The following is a 15,019-nucleotide window of genomic DNA, read 5'->3' on the forward strand; positions in this document are numbered from 1 at the left end:
CAATGATCATAATACCAACATGGGCCAGTGAAGCGATGTCCTCCACAACTAGACTGAAGAACAAAAGGACAGCAACTTGTCTGTTCTCCTTCCCCAGTTCCCCAATGCTGTTCCCTCTCCCAATTCCCCAATAAAATCTTTTTAAAAAAACAATCAAAAACTTCTGCAAAGTAAAGGAAATAATAAATAAAATGAAAAGGCAGCCTATAGAATGGGAGAAAATATTTGCAAATCATATATCTGATAAGGGGTTAATATCCAAAATATATAAAGAATTCAGGTAACTCAAAAGCCAAAAAAAAAATCCAATTAAAAATGGGCAAAAACCTGAAAAGACATTTTTCCAAAGAAGATATACAAATGGCCCACAGGTACACAAAAAAGGCTCAACATCACTAATCATCAAGGAAATGCAAATCTAAACCACAATGCGATATCACCTCATGCCTGTCAGAATGTCTATCATCAAAAAGACAAGAAATTCAACAAATAACAAGTGCTGGTGAGGATGTAAAGAAAAGGGAACCCTGTGTACTGTTGGTGGGATTGCAGGTTGGTGCAGCCAGTATTGAAAACAGTATGGATGTTCCTCAAAAAATTAAAATTAGAACTACCTTATGACCCAGCAATTCCACTCCTGGGAATTTATCCAAAGAAATCCAAAACGCTAGTTCAAAAAAATACATGCACCCCTATGTTTACTGCAACGCTATTCACAATAGCCAAGAAACAACCAAAATGCCCATCAATAGACAATTAGATAAAGAAACTGTGGTACATTTATACAATGGAGTATTACTCTGCCATAAAAAAGAATGAAATCTTATCATTTGCAACAACATGGATGGACCTAGAGGATGATATACTAAGTGAAATAAGTCAAACTGAGAAAGACAAATACCATATGATCTCACTTATATGTGGAATCTAAAGAACAAAATAAATGAGTAAACAAAACAGAAACAGACTCATAGATACAGAGAACAAACTGACGGTTGCTAGTTGAGAAAGGTGAAGGGTTTAGGAACTACAAATTGGTAGTCACAAAATAGTCACAGGGATATGAAATACAATATGGAGAATATAATCAATAATTTAAAGATTATGTAGGGTATCAGATGGGTACTGGTCTTATCGGGGGGATCACTTCATGGATTATATAAATGCCTAACCACTGCACTGAACCTGAAACTAATACAAAATAATATTGAATGTCAACTATAATTAAATACACATACGAGTATATATATTACATATATATTATATATGTGTATGTGTGTGTATATATATATATATATATATATACACCGAATCATCACATTGTACACTGTAAATATATACAATTTTATTTATCAATTATACCTCAATAAAGCTAGGGAAAAAAAATAGTACAGGAAAAGGGGACAGCATTGTAACTTCTTCCTTATTGCTATGACTACCTGAGTCATATCCTGACACCGATGTGACAGTCTTCACCTTGTTGGTTTTCAAGGACATTAATGTTTTAACATGCTCCTGCCTATGCTCTGATATCACAGTTTCTGCACTACTCTGGTTCCACTGCACAACCTGACCATGGCATCCTGAGGGTGAAATGTGACAACACCTGTGTAAGCTGGTGCTAGAAGACTCTCAGAGGGAGGTAAGTGAGCTCCTGGGAGCTCAGCCATCAAGTGGTTGACAGCAACAAGCCCTCTGAGGCACGGTGAGCTCCCGAGGAAAGGGGACGCGTGCTAGCAGGAAGCGGGATGTACTACTGTAACACCGCGTTAGACCTACCCTGGGCCTCCCCCGGCCCCGGCCTGCCCTTACTCAGCACTTTACATGATTTCACTCACACAGGAACCCCACAACATAGGTGTTGTCATCTCATTTTAAAAGAAGAAAAAAACTAAGGCTTTGAGAGGTTAAGTAACTGATCCCAAATCATAATCTACAAATTAGAAAAGGCCATTTCTGAGCTCTTATCTGAGCTCTAAAGGTTGAGCTCTTTCCACACTACCTGCAGCCTCTGTTAAGTAGAATGAAGAGTTTTCACACATACTAGAGGCATACCTCAGAGATATGCAGGCTCAGTTCCAGATCACCACAATCAAGTCAGTGTCGCAAAGCGAGCCGTAATCTTTTTGCTGGTGTAGGGTCTTGCCATCAATTTGTAAAAAACACAATACATCTGTGATGCACAAAAAAGTAAAGTGCAATAAAACGAAGTATGCCTATATGATAAAAACCTCTCCGTGGTCTCCAAAATAATGAGGACTAGCAGGAAAACCTTCTTCTGTTGGAAACCAGGAAATGGATAATTATGTTCAACATGTAGGGCAACAGCTTAACATCCCCTAGGAACTATGGGCAAGGGGAGCTTGCAGTCTAGCCAAAAATACAAAGTAAAAATAGCCAATACATACATACACATAAACTCATTGTAATAAACAAAGAAACGGGGTCGGCCGAGTGGCGCGTTGGTTAAGAGCTTGCTTGGGACGCCAGAGGGCCCCGGTTCGGATCAACATATGAGGGCCAGTGACACTGCCCTCTACAGCTAAGATGCTGAACAACAGCTCAACCTGGAGCTGGGCTGCCGTGAGTCGCTGGCGATGGCGTAGGCTGCAGCCCCTGCTGCAGTGGGTTGCCATGGGCTACCGTGTGTAGCCAGCAGTCAGCGTGATCGGGCAGCAGCCGCTGTGAGCAGCCGTCCAGAAGCCAGTGACTGATCTGCCTCGCCCAGGAAGAGCACAATGATGGTACCAGCTTGGGCTAGTGAAGCAACGTCCTCCACAACTAGACTGAAGAACAAAAGGATAGCAACTTGTCTGTTCCCCTTCCCCCAATTCCCCAACACTGTTCCCATCCCCCAATTCCCCAATAAAAATCTTAAAAATAAAATAAAATAAATAACTAAAGAAAGAAAGAAATGGACATTTAAAATCTACTTGTCATTTTTCACCAAATTAACAAGGAAAATGTCAACCTGATTAGGATTCTTCTAAGTTGGAAGTGGATGAGGGAAACGGACACTTTCATACACTGCTGGTGGGAAAGTCTGTGACATGTGCCGCTAACTTACCAGAGGCGTATCCAGAATATTCTGCATGTGTACATGTCCTCTGAGGTGCACCTCCCCTATGTTACTAATCCCTGGGTGGGTTAGTAATGGCTCCTCATCACAGTATTGGAGGCTAGAGAACGCAGGTCTCCTAAAACGTCCAGCGTAGGGAAGTAACTCAGTCCTATAGCACCGCTATGGGCCACTGAGCGGTCCTGAGAAGTAATGCAGACTTTGAAATGTCTGAACATTTTAAATGCACATACTCTAGTAGAAAAATTGATATAATTTAAGTGACCATTAATGGGGCATTGTTTAAATTAACTGAGGTACACCCATATAATGGGCGACTCAGCCGTTCAAAACTCCATATGGAAGAAAACTGACTAATCTGAAAGACTCATAAGTGAATAAATCAAGTGCAAAAGAGTGCTACCACTTCTGTGCAAAGAAAAAAATGAGAAACATGTTTCTAGAGACATGTAAACACACACACACACACACACACACACACACACACACACACACACACAACACACACACACATACACACTTTGACTGCTAAGAGACTAACAGCTGCTCCAGGAGAGAAAAACTGGGCAGCAGTTGGGAAGGAAACATGCTTCCCATATTTGTACCTCTAAATTTCCTCTTCGGTGCTTCTTTGTCTTGTCTGTACTTTTCAAACTATCTGCAATGCACTACATTCCTTCTCTATAATCAGATTAAAACACTACTTAAATTGTTAGTGGGGGGAAGCCAGTGCATGCACTACCGGATATACCATATACTGCTTCACGTGTAAGAAGGAGGAGAAAGTAAGAATTCCTATACAGATGGCTTATTTTTGTAACATAAAACCCTGGAAAGATAACCCAGAAACAAACCTAACAGTTACCATAGAGATGGGTATAATGGGTGCAAGAAAGGATCAAGGTCTAAGCGTCTCTTCAGAGTGTTAATTACTGAATCTAACAATGTTTGACATAGTTAAAAAAATAAAGGCAAATCAGAAAGGGGGAAGACACCATCCAGGTGGAAACAAACTGAACAAATGAGCTTCTGTGTAGCAAACGGACACCACTTAAGGAAAATAATTCAACTGTGACTGCTCGTGTATATTCTGACCCTATAACGTCTGAGGGATATAGTCTAAGAGTAGAAGAAAAGCAAGCCCAGAACAGGCAAATCTGCAGAAACTGAAATTAGATTAGTGGTCACCAAGGAGTGGGGGGACAAGGAATGAGAAATGACTGTTAGGATGTGGAGTTTCTTTCTGGGGTGATGAAAATGTTGTTTAGACAGTGGTAAAGGTTGTACAATTCTGTGAATATCCTAAGAACCACTGAATAATACAATGTAAAAGGGTTAATTCTCTGGTATTTAAATTACATTTCAATAAAGCTATTATTAAAAAAAGAATTTCTTAAACTTTACTCAATAGTTTTACTGTTAATAAGAATACTGGTATTACATTTTAAAATTTATTTTGTGTCTATTTTTAGATAAAGCATAAGGTTGATATGCTGTTATAAAGAAACAAGATTTTTAGTAAAAGAAAAAAAAATTAGGGCTGGCCGAGTGGCTCGTTGGTTGGGAGTTGGCTTGGGAGTGCTGGCTCTGAGAGGCAGAGCCGCCGGTTTGGATCTCAAGTGGGCCAGTGGCGCTGCGCCCTCTACAGCTAAGATGGTGGAAAACAGCTCGACCTGGAGCTGGACTGCCATGGGTCACCAGCGGCTGCATGGGCTGCAGGGGGTCTGCAGTGGGCTGCCGTAGGCTACTGTGGGAGGCCGGCAGCCAGCGTGGGCGACTGGCAGCCGGCATTGGCTGCCGTGGGCTGCTGTAGATGGCCAACCAATGGCCGGTGGCCAATCTACTCCAGCAGGGAGGGGGTGCAGTGATCGCAGTGCCAACAATGGGCCAGTGAGGCAACGTCCTCCACAGTTGAACTGAGGAGCAAAGGGACAACAACTTATCTGTTCCCCTTCCCGATTTCCCAATAAAATCTTTAAAAAGAAGAAAAAAGAGCTAACACAAAGGTCTTGTATTATCAAATTTTACCTTTGATATTTTTTAATGAACTCAAACTATCTACTTCACGAGTATGGGTTTATTTCCTCCCCCAGCTCTGTACCCTGTAGAGGCTTAAAAGTGATGTCACTTTGAGCAGCAACAAACATACCGAGTGCCCAGACCGTGGCCCAGAATTCCATTTCCCCATAAAGGCAGCGAGGCTCCTTTGGCAAAATGGCAGGTCTGGGCAGGATGCAAAAGGTAAACAGGGCTGAAAGCAGGGACACACATGAGGCCTATCCCTGCGACGCAGGAGCCCTCTCTGGACAAATCTGGAATAATTTCAGCACACAAATAAATACTGACTGACTTGATACTACACAGATATAAATCCTTAACTCCCTAGTGATACTGAAAAAACACAGCGACAGACAACAAACCCTTCTTTTAAAGAGGAATGCTAACTAGTAAATGTAAAAGGAACCACAGAAGGGTGCAAGCACTACGCTGTAAGAACCACCAAAATGCACAACAAAGGTGAGAATGCTAAAATTGCAGGGCGAAAGGTCGTAGAGAACAAGATACCCACAGGGCATATCACCTTGCAGTCTCTTAACATTCACCAAAAGGAAGTAAACATCTCTACAGCAGAGAGATCTGGGGGCCATCCCCCAGCCAAGTGATCAAACTTAACATCACTAAGTCGGACAGGACGGCCTGACGCTGTGGCCCCAGAAGGATGCAGTGTGAAGTCCACAGCACCACCAATGAAGTGTTCCCACCAAACAGGTTTAATCTGAATTGAATCAGCCTTGAGACCTCACTTGCCATTATAAGAAATAGGGACATAGAAGAATAAGTTAAATGATTCCACTAATAAACACACAAATCCAAAACATGGGACATTCAACAAAACTGCCCTTGTCTCTTGAAAAAGTCAATGACATAGGGAGGAAAAAAGTAGAGACTGTTGTAGATTAGAAGCCTAAAAAAAAAATAGTGGAATATTATTCAGCCTTAAAAAATGAAATCCTGTCACATGCAACAACACTGATGAACTGTGAGGACATGGTGCTAAGTGAAATAAGCCTGTCACAAAAGGACAAATACTGTATGATCCCACAGATATAGTCAAAATGATGGAAATCGAGAGTAGAATGGTGGCTGCCAGGGGGCAGGGGAGGAGGAAATGGGGAGTTATTTAATGGTTATAGTTTCGGTTGTGCAAGATGAAAAAGTTCTGGAGATCTGCTACCTAACAATGTGAACACAGTTAATATTACTGAGCTCTACACATAAAAATGGTTAACATGGTAAATTTTATGCTATGTGTTTCTTACTGCTATTAAAAACTAAAAATAATAATAATAATAAGCGTAAGAAGGTAGAGCATTCAAATGCAACACATGACCCTTGATTGGATCCTGGTTTAAAAATAAGCTATAAAAGACATTGGGACAAATGGAGAAATCAAACTATGAACTAGATAACTGATAATACAAGAAATTATTGCTAACTTTTTAGGTGTTTGGGTGACGAAGGAAAGCATCCTTACATTTAGGAGTTGTACGCAGAATAGAGAAATGCCATGATGAGTGCAACATATGTTCTAATGGTTCAACAATAACAATATGTACATATATACACACACATAAACAGATACACAAATATACTCACTGCTCCCATAAATATAGATCATATAGCAGCATCAATAGCACGATTACAACTCTTAAATCTATGTGGTAAGTATATAAGTGTTTATTTAGCTTTTTGTATGTTTGAAAGTTTGTATAAGATAGTATTGTACATTTACATTTATGAAAAGTATATAAAGAACATTTTGTGAGGAACACGTCATTTTGCTTTATTCTAAATCTGGTGGGAATAGCCTCAGTGGCTGGGTATTTACCTAATGAAGTTCTGATCACTATCCTTGTCAATTCAATTTGCAATAAAATTAAGTTAGACTTTACAGACCCAAAGACAAAGAAAGATCAAGCTGTTTCTAAAAGTGTTCTCCTACTAGTGAGCTTGTTTTCCATTTATATGGAAATATACATTCCATTCTTCATCTCCACAGCACAGAATTTTTCAGGTAGGTTAAGAAGCCAGCATGCAACAAAAACCAATCAAACAAACAAACCCCAAAACTACACTAGATAGGAGGCTGGTGGTGGGACAAGAAAAAAAGCAGGAAGGAATCTGGCACATGTGACTTAAGAAATAAAGTTGTTATAAACGGAAATGGGAAGAAAGTGTGAATCTTGGAATGCAAAGAGAAAGACAGGAGTCCACTAAGAAAGTCAACAGAACACAGAGCAGGAGGGATGCATGGGGTGAGGAATAGGGAAATTCCACTGCATGCTTTTAAGACAAAAGAGAGTAATTTAAACCCAGAAGTAGGAGGATCCCGTTAGGGCCACAAGGAAAGGGGTTAGAGAACACTGGGAATCAGAGGTTTAGGGTCTCATATTACACATCAGCCTTTAAGACAGGTTCAGAAAGCTCACAGCAATGCAGGAGCTATGAAGAGCACATTACCTTAATAGTAACGTAGTTTTTCAGTGATTTGGACATTTTCTCTTTGCCTTTCACGTGTAAATGCCCTGCAACAAAAACCAAAATCATTACTTCTGAACTGGGTGGGAAGAGAGGGGCTCCTCCATCCCATTTGTAAGGGGAAGAAGGCGAAGTGTGCGCTTCTCCAACAGATGCCTGAACCACAGGGCTGGGACGGAGGCCACTGCAGGGACACCAAGGGAACAATCAACGCAGCGTTTGCCAATATGCAAATACCCACGCGCATGTGGATATAAGATTTCCCCCAAATCATCACCCGCGTTTGACCCTTCAGGAAGATGGACCCCACAGCTGCGCTTGTTCTAAGGCGTCAGGTACACCCAGCTCCACAGATGGACAAGACCTTGGTATTATGTCACCCATATATATGAAAGGCCAGAGGAAAACCAAACCCACCGCAAGAACTTCTCAGTGTGAGCCTGGAATTCTTCCTGGGCTGTATTTTTACAAGGCTCACGTCAAAGGGAGGCCCTTTCCTTTCCTAACAGATTTTTCTGCTTTTTTTTTTACATGACTTCAAACACAAAAACTGGCTCCAAGGCAAATTTTTCTGAGAAATGGTTAAAATGTGACTTTGAAAAAGAAATATCACCTTGAATATGTAATTCTATGTAATGTATCATATAAAATAAACACNGTATGGTTTTGCTGTTATTAAATAATGCATCCATGTAGTCATGTGTCCTGCTTTTCTTCATTTCATGCTACTTCATGTTCCAATCTCCAAGGACCCGTGCGGAAACATGACACTAAATGCAATGTAACCACAAACAGTAAAACCATAAAAATAAGATTGTTATCTAAGGCTTTATCATTTACAAAATGCTAAGATGTATACATTATAATTACTATCTACCCTATTATGATGACAAAAAAAAGCAGCTTAGGGCACTGAAAACCAAACCACTAAGTCAGAGGCCGCACTCCAGCTCTAGATCCCATGCTTTTTTCCCCATAATAAATCCTGGTGTCTTATTTGCTGGGTCATTTCCCCACTGTGGTCCTTCAGAGGACTTTCTAGTTCTAGCTAATTTGAATAATGCCTCTCTGAGTGGTTACTTGCAAAGGGCCCTGCCTTGCAGCAGTCACTGACTTATCTCAGTTTCTGGGTCTGGCTCTGCCCCAAAGGACCCCAGTAAACATGCAGCCCAAGAATGCGGGCCTGAGTTTACACCTAGAGAGCAGAGAAGGACGCACAGATGACTGCTCAACAGCATGTAGATGGCCTTTCCAGCCACCCTCTGACTTTTTCCCTTGTTTTTGAATTACAGTAGTCCCCCCTTATCCACGGGCGATACATTCTAAGACACCCAGTGGATGCCTGAAACCACGGATAGTCCCAAGCCATACAAACACAATGTTTTCTCCTATACATCCATACATACCTATGATAAACTTTATAAGTTAGGCACCGCAAGAGATTAATAAAACAGTAATTATAACAAAGTACTGTAATAAAAGTTACATGAATGTGGCATTGCTAAGATAAGGGTGACGTGAACATAAGCACTGTGATACCGCCACAGTGGATCTGAGAACTGAGACGGCTGCTAAGTGACTAACAGGCGGGGAGCGTGTCCAGCGTGAATGATCCACAACCCAGGCAGGATGGAGTGGGACAGTGCGAGATTTCACCACGCTACTCAAAATGGCACACAACTTCAAACTTATGAGCTGATTACTTCTGGAATTTCCCATTTAATATTTTTGGACTGCAGCTGACCACAGGTAACTTAAACTTCAGAAAGCAAAACCACAGTTTGGGGTGGAGGGTGGAAGGCGATGGGGACTGTATTTTTTCGGACTTCTTTCCCAAAAGCATAGACTCAACTGCTTTATAGCTTATAATTATAAGCTGCTTTCCTGTTTCTGGCAAACAACGTATCAGGAGACCTATTTTTCCAATTGCCATGCCTACTTTAGGTGAGCATTCATTTTTTGTTTGTATTTTAATTGTTGTTGGTTTGTTTTGCATTTTGTAAATTGTCAATTGTTTGGTACGTATGGGTATGGAGTTGGGTTTTTTAAAAAGATTTTTATTGGGGAATTAGGGGATGGGAACAGCGCTGGGGAATTGGGGGAAGGGGAACACACAAGTTGCTGTCCTTTTATTCTTCAGTCTAGTTGTGGAGGACGTTGCTTCTCTGGCCCATGTTGGTATTATCATTGCGCTCTTCCCAGATGAGGCATATCAGTCTCCGGCTTCTGGATGGCTGCTCACAGCAGCTTCTGGCCACTCACGCTGGCTGCTGGCCGCTCAAACTGGCTGCTGGATACACACAATAGCCCATGGCAACCCAGTGGCTGCAGCCTATGCCATCGACGGCAACTCATGGCAGCCTAACTCCAGGTTGAGCTGTTATTCAGCATCTTAGCTGTAGAGGGCAGTGTCACTGGCCCTCATATGTGGGATCCAAACCGGGGCCCTTTGACATCCCAAGCCAGCTCTTAACCAACGCGCCACTCGGCCGGCCCTGGAGTTGTTTTCAACCAAAGGAAAGGCTATACATTTTCTCATCTGACTGCTGTCGGCTATTCCTCTGGCGTAGCTGGCTTGCCTGACCATCTATTACAGAGAAACAAATACTCCTGCATCAGTTCTCTGCCTGTTTGTGCTTTCTATGAATCTGATATCTTTTCCTACTGTTAACTTTCTATTCATATTTGTGCATTTAGTTATAAAATTTAAAAACTGCAATATTATGGATATTCTGTCTGATGAAGTTCTTTGGTTTTTCTAAAAGAAATCTCTCTTCTGTTTTAGTATATCTTTCTGAGTAGCTATGTTCTCTACTCCAGAAAGGATTTTAGGTGGCTTTTCTGTTTTTATTCTTTTAGGCAGCTTAATTTTAAAGGGTTTTTCCTCCCATTCAGAATCTGGACTCATTCAGATTAACATCAGTGTGTATGCATAAATCTAAGTTAATAGTTCTTCAAACCCCAGCAACACTAGAGTATTTTTTTCAGCACTTTAGGGGTGCTCCCATGGAGTTATGGTAGTTCAGAAAGAAATATGGAATCTAACCTTTTGCTAGCACTCAGTTTCTATGGACTATTTGCTAATAATAATAATGTAGGGGAAAAGTGAGACTACATGAAACTAAAAAGCTTCTGCAGGGCCAGCCGAGTGGCGCATTGGTTGGACGTTGGCTTGGGACGCCAGCTCTGAGTGGCAGGGCGCTGGTCTGGATCCCACATGAGGAACAGTGGCGCTGCGTCCTCTACAGCTAAGATGGTGAGCAACAGCTCAACCTGGAGCTGGGCTGCCGTGAGTCGCCAGTGACGGCGTAGGCTGCAGTGTGCTGCCTTAAGCTACCATGAGTGGCTGGCAGCCAGGGTGAGTGGCCGGCAGCCAGCATGAGCTTCCCACAGCCAGCATGAGCCACTGTGAGTGGTCGACCAATGGCCGGCGGCCGATCTGCCTCAGCCAGGAAGAGCACAATGATCATAATACCAACATGGGCCAGTGAAGCGATGTCCTCCACAACTAGACTGAAGAACAAAAGGACAGCAACTTGTCTGTTCNCATATGTGGGATCCGAACCGGGGCCCTCTGGCGTCCCAAGCCAGCTCTTAACCAATGTGCCACTCGGCCGGCCCTAAATGTAATTTTTTTTAAAAAGTACGAATTCTCCTGTGTGTCTGGAGGCACTGCTGTTTCTTCAGGACAGGGCAGGGCAAAAGTGGAACGAAAAAGATCCAGGTGCCTCACTAGATGGTAAAAGTCAGGACAGAACCCCTCTCCTGTTCCCTAATTAAGACCTGCTGTTTTATGGGCACCAAACTCCTCGTTATTAACTGACAGAGGTCAAAGAAGTGTGAGCGTTCATACTGCTCAGAGTTACCTTTTTGATCCCTAGATCCATAGTTCACTAAGGGGCACAATGCCTATCACGGCATTTGCTACCAACTGTGACTCAACAAGAGCAAGAGCGTTAACCAATGAAGTGTCTGCAGAGGAACCAAGCTCTAACTTCCCAAATGGTAAATATGGTGAGGATTTGTTCTAGAATCTGAGATGGAGGACAGGCATACCTCCTTCACTGAGACACAGCTCTTCAGACCTCAAAGATTTCCTCCCCAGGTAGGCTCTGTGCATGTTTACGCGCTAAGTGTGTGTTACTCTCACAAGTCCTCACACCAAAGGGGAGAGACTTTATTTCCCATGATTTTGGAAGTGAAGTGTGGGCACCTGGCTGTGGAAATAGGCTGGGTCCCTGCGGAGTCATTTCTGATGCATTCTACCTGCCGGCCAGTGCCCACCTGCCCTTCCCCTGTGAGCACCAGCTGAAAATGGAATCAGGATCATCGGGTTTTTATCCCTCTACTTAGGGAGTCTACCCAGCAAGGCACATCACTGGCAGAAATAAAGTGGATTTTGGCTACTGTTGAGTTCTACCCAGGGAAATGAAGGAGAATACTAAATAACATACACCATAAACAGGAATTCAGGCAGCTTTGTTTCTTTTCAGATTACTTTAAGGCAGTACAGAAATGAGTCATCACAGAGAAAGGAGATGCTGGTTCCTGGGGCACCCTGAAGGCACGCACAGTGACAATGGGGGTGACTCCTGGGAGAGCCTGGGAGTAAAGAGCTCTTAGGGGCAGTAGCCTCATCGGTTTACTGCCGTGAAGAAACCCTCTGAACTCTTACTTCAAACTTTAAGCAGGCTACTATATGTATATTATAAAACTGGAGTATCTTGGGGCTGGCCAAGTGGCTCAGGTGGTTAAGAGCGCGAGCGCTGAGCAACAGGGTCACTGGTTCGATTCCCACATGGGCCAGTGAGCTGCACGCAAGCTGAGCCACTGCTGAGCTGCCAACAGGTGGCAGGATGGCTCAGCTGGTGAGAGCACGTGCTCCTAACAAGGTTGCTGGTTCAACTCCCGCATGGGATGGTGGGCTACACCCACTTGCAACTAAGATTGAGCATGACACCTTGAGCTGAGCAGCTGTGAGCTGCCAATGGGCGGCCAGATGGCGATTGGACTTGGAGCTGAGCTAGCTGCACCCTCCACAACTAAGACTGAATGACAAAAACTTGGCTGTTACCCCCTCCTCGATTCCCCAATAAAAAATCTTTAAAGAACAAACAAACAAAAAACTGGAGTGTCTCTGCATGTAATATTACTTCACTAGAAAAAAACTAATTTCCTTAGTTCATAGACTCAAATGGTATTTGTTAATGCACAGTTTTACATATTGACTATCTGCATCTCCCAAACCTATCACTACCAAATACCCTTTATCTTTCTTCAACCCAATTACCTTAAACTGTCCATTCTATAAAGGTAATTAAACCAGTTTATTGTGGCCCCATGACCTTTGTCGAAATTTGGACATATGAATTTTCCTGTGCATCATGGGAAATTCCAAAATCGCTATGCTCAAGATGCAGCTTGTTTCACTTCTTCTTCTACTTCTGAGAACACCTGGCTGGTGTTAGCCAACTACGTTTTCTGAATAGTGAAATAGGAGGTAGTATTATTAGAGGATGACAGATATATACATAGTGACAATATTAGAAGTCAAAACAGGCATGTTCATAATAATGATTACATCATACTATTTGAAATTCCTTCTAAATAGTTTTATTTGAAAGAAACTTATATAGAACAGCATTGTAAAACATTATCCATATTCTTGTTAGCTCATATTTCAGATCCAAAAAGGGAGACTCATTTCTATTCAAGAAGTTCATGTCCAACTGACCAAAATTCAAAAACATATTAAAAGACAACTCTGTTACTTGACCTTTTAGCTGATCTATGTATTTCCAAATGTAGTTGTTTCACCAATAAAAATGATATTGACAGAACTGAAATGGAACAAATTAATTTGAAGTCATTACTTACCAGAATGTAGAAAGTAATTTCCCCATTGCTTGCACTGATGAAAGACCTCACACTGTGCAATTTCATTTTCATGATGTGGAAAAGCTAGATCTATTCCACCTGAATGGATATCCAGTTGACTTCCAAATACCAAACTGCAAGAGACGGTGCAGGAAAAGAAAAAAGAAAAAAACACAGTGCAGAGCTGTGGATTAATTCAAACAACACAATTCTCTAAGCCACATGTTATATTTAATCTTTCCAGCCTTTATTCAATGAATAAAATAAATGGATCTCAGAGCAGAGTGCTCTTATAGGACATAATGACCCCTCCTAAAGCTACGTTCATACCCAGCCAGAAAACAGCACCACAACCAATGTGAGGGTGACTGGGTTTACTGATCTTAAAATGTGGGGTGTAGCTAGTAGCTTGAAATGTTCACCTTAAGCATACGTTCTTTATGTGTCTAATTTTAAAAACTACTTAATATAATAAATATCTGAAATGAACTGAAACACATCAAATATATCAAAATCTATGCTATTCTAAAACTAGAAACCCCTCACCTCCACAAACAGGAAATACACACACAACGTTATTCACTGCGGGCATTTGAGAGAGCAAAATATTGAAAACAAGCACATGCTTCTCCCTCACAGGGTACTGGCTAATGGATGATGGTCTAGCCACACAGTACAGCACCATGAAGCCGGGAGGCAAATGATGAAGACAAAAGGCACAAGGGAATTCCTGAGATCGACTGCAAAGGGGGAAGGGACAGAACAGGACAGCACATGGGGTCTGCTGCCTTCTGTCACACACACACACACACACACACACACACACACACACACACACACACGGGCATCTGCCCACAGGGAATGGGAAGTGCCAAAGGCATGGTCTGCAGAGGTGATCAAAAAGAAGGTGGATGCCGATACCAGAAGAAAGGTGCTTCACAGAGGCCAAGGAAGGAGCAGGGCATCAGCTGCCTGGCACTGACCAGGTCATCAGTGACCTCAGGAAACCAGAGGCAGTAGGGGTGCCAGGCATAGCAAGTCACATGTAGATGGTGAGAAGGAAAAGCAGACAAAAAAGAGAGTCGCTGGAGGGGTCAGGATCAGAGATGGACCTGCGTTTGTGGAGATTCTTAAGACAGAAGCGTCCCAAACACAGTGTTGCCTGAGATGGAGAGCTGGTGGAATGGGCAGATCGATGACCGAGGAGCCAGACACGTGGAAACTGGAAGTGACGCTTGATGGGATCTCATCAAGGACCAGCATTGGGGTGATGGTCTGCGGAAGCCGGTTCAGTCCCCTGTCCCTAGGGCTTGGCCTCTGCCCAGGCCCAGCCGCAGGGTTGGTGTTTCCCAAACCCACTTGGCAGAGAGATGAAGGCAGGCTGGAACTGGCTTATAGGTGATGGGAAATCATGAACTGAACTGTAAAGCAGGCTTTTCTACTAAAAAACAATACCAAGTGCTGATGCTAGAAAGACAAACATGCCAAGTTTGTTTTGTTTCCCTTCTTACAGCCAGACCCACC

The 15,019-nt window shown here is 42.5% G+C and overlaps 1 protein-coding gene across 2 annotated transcripts in view; it reads right to left on the reverse strand.

Annotated features, from left to right (window-relative positions):
• The window catches only part of CARS2 (cysteinyl-tRNA synthetase 2, mitochondrial), a 47,829-nt gene that overhangs the window by 14,795 nt on the left and 18,015 nt on the right, over positions 1-15,019 (reverse strand). For both annotated transcript variants that reach the window (XM_019644778.1, XM_019644776.1), the window contains exons 8-9: positions 13,496-13,629; positions 7,601-7,665 (exon numbers count right to left, since the gene is read on the reverse strand). In XM_019644778.1, the coding sequence (XP_019500323.1) occupies positions 7,601-7,665; positions 13,496-13,629 (199 nt within the window). The remainder of the gene's footprint in view (positions 1-7,600; positions 7,666-13,495; positions 13,630-15,019) is intronic.

Source organism: Hipposideros armiger, unplaced genomic scaffold (genome assembly GCF_001890085.2).
Source record: "Hipposideros armiger isolate ML-2016 unplaced genomic scaffold, ASM189008v1 scaffold_91, whole genome shotgun sequence".
Taxonomy (NCBI): Eukaryota; Metazoa; Chordata; class Mammalia; order Chiroptera; family Hipposideridae; genus Hipposideros; species Hipposideros armiger.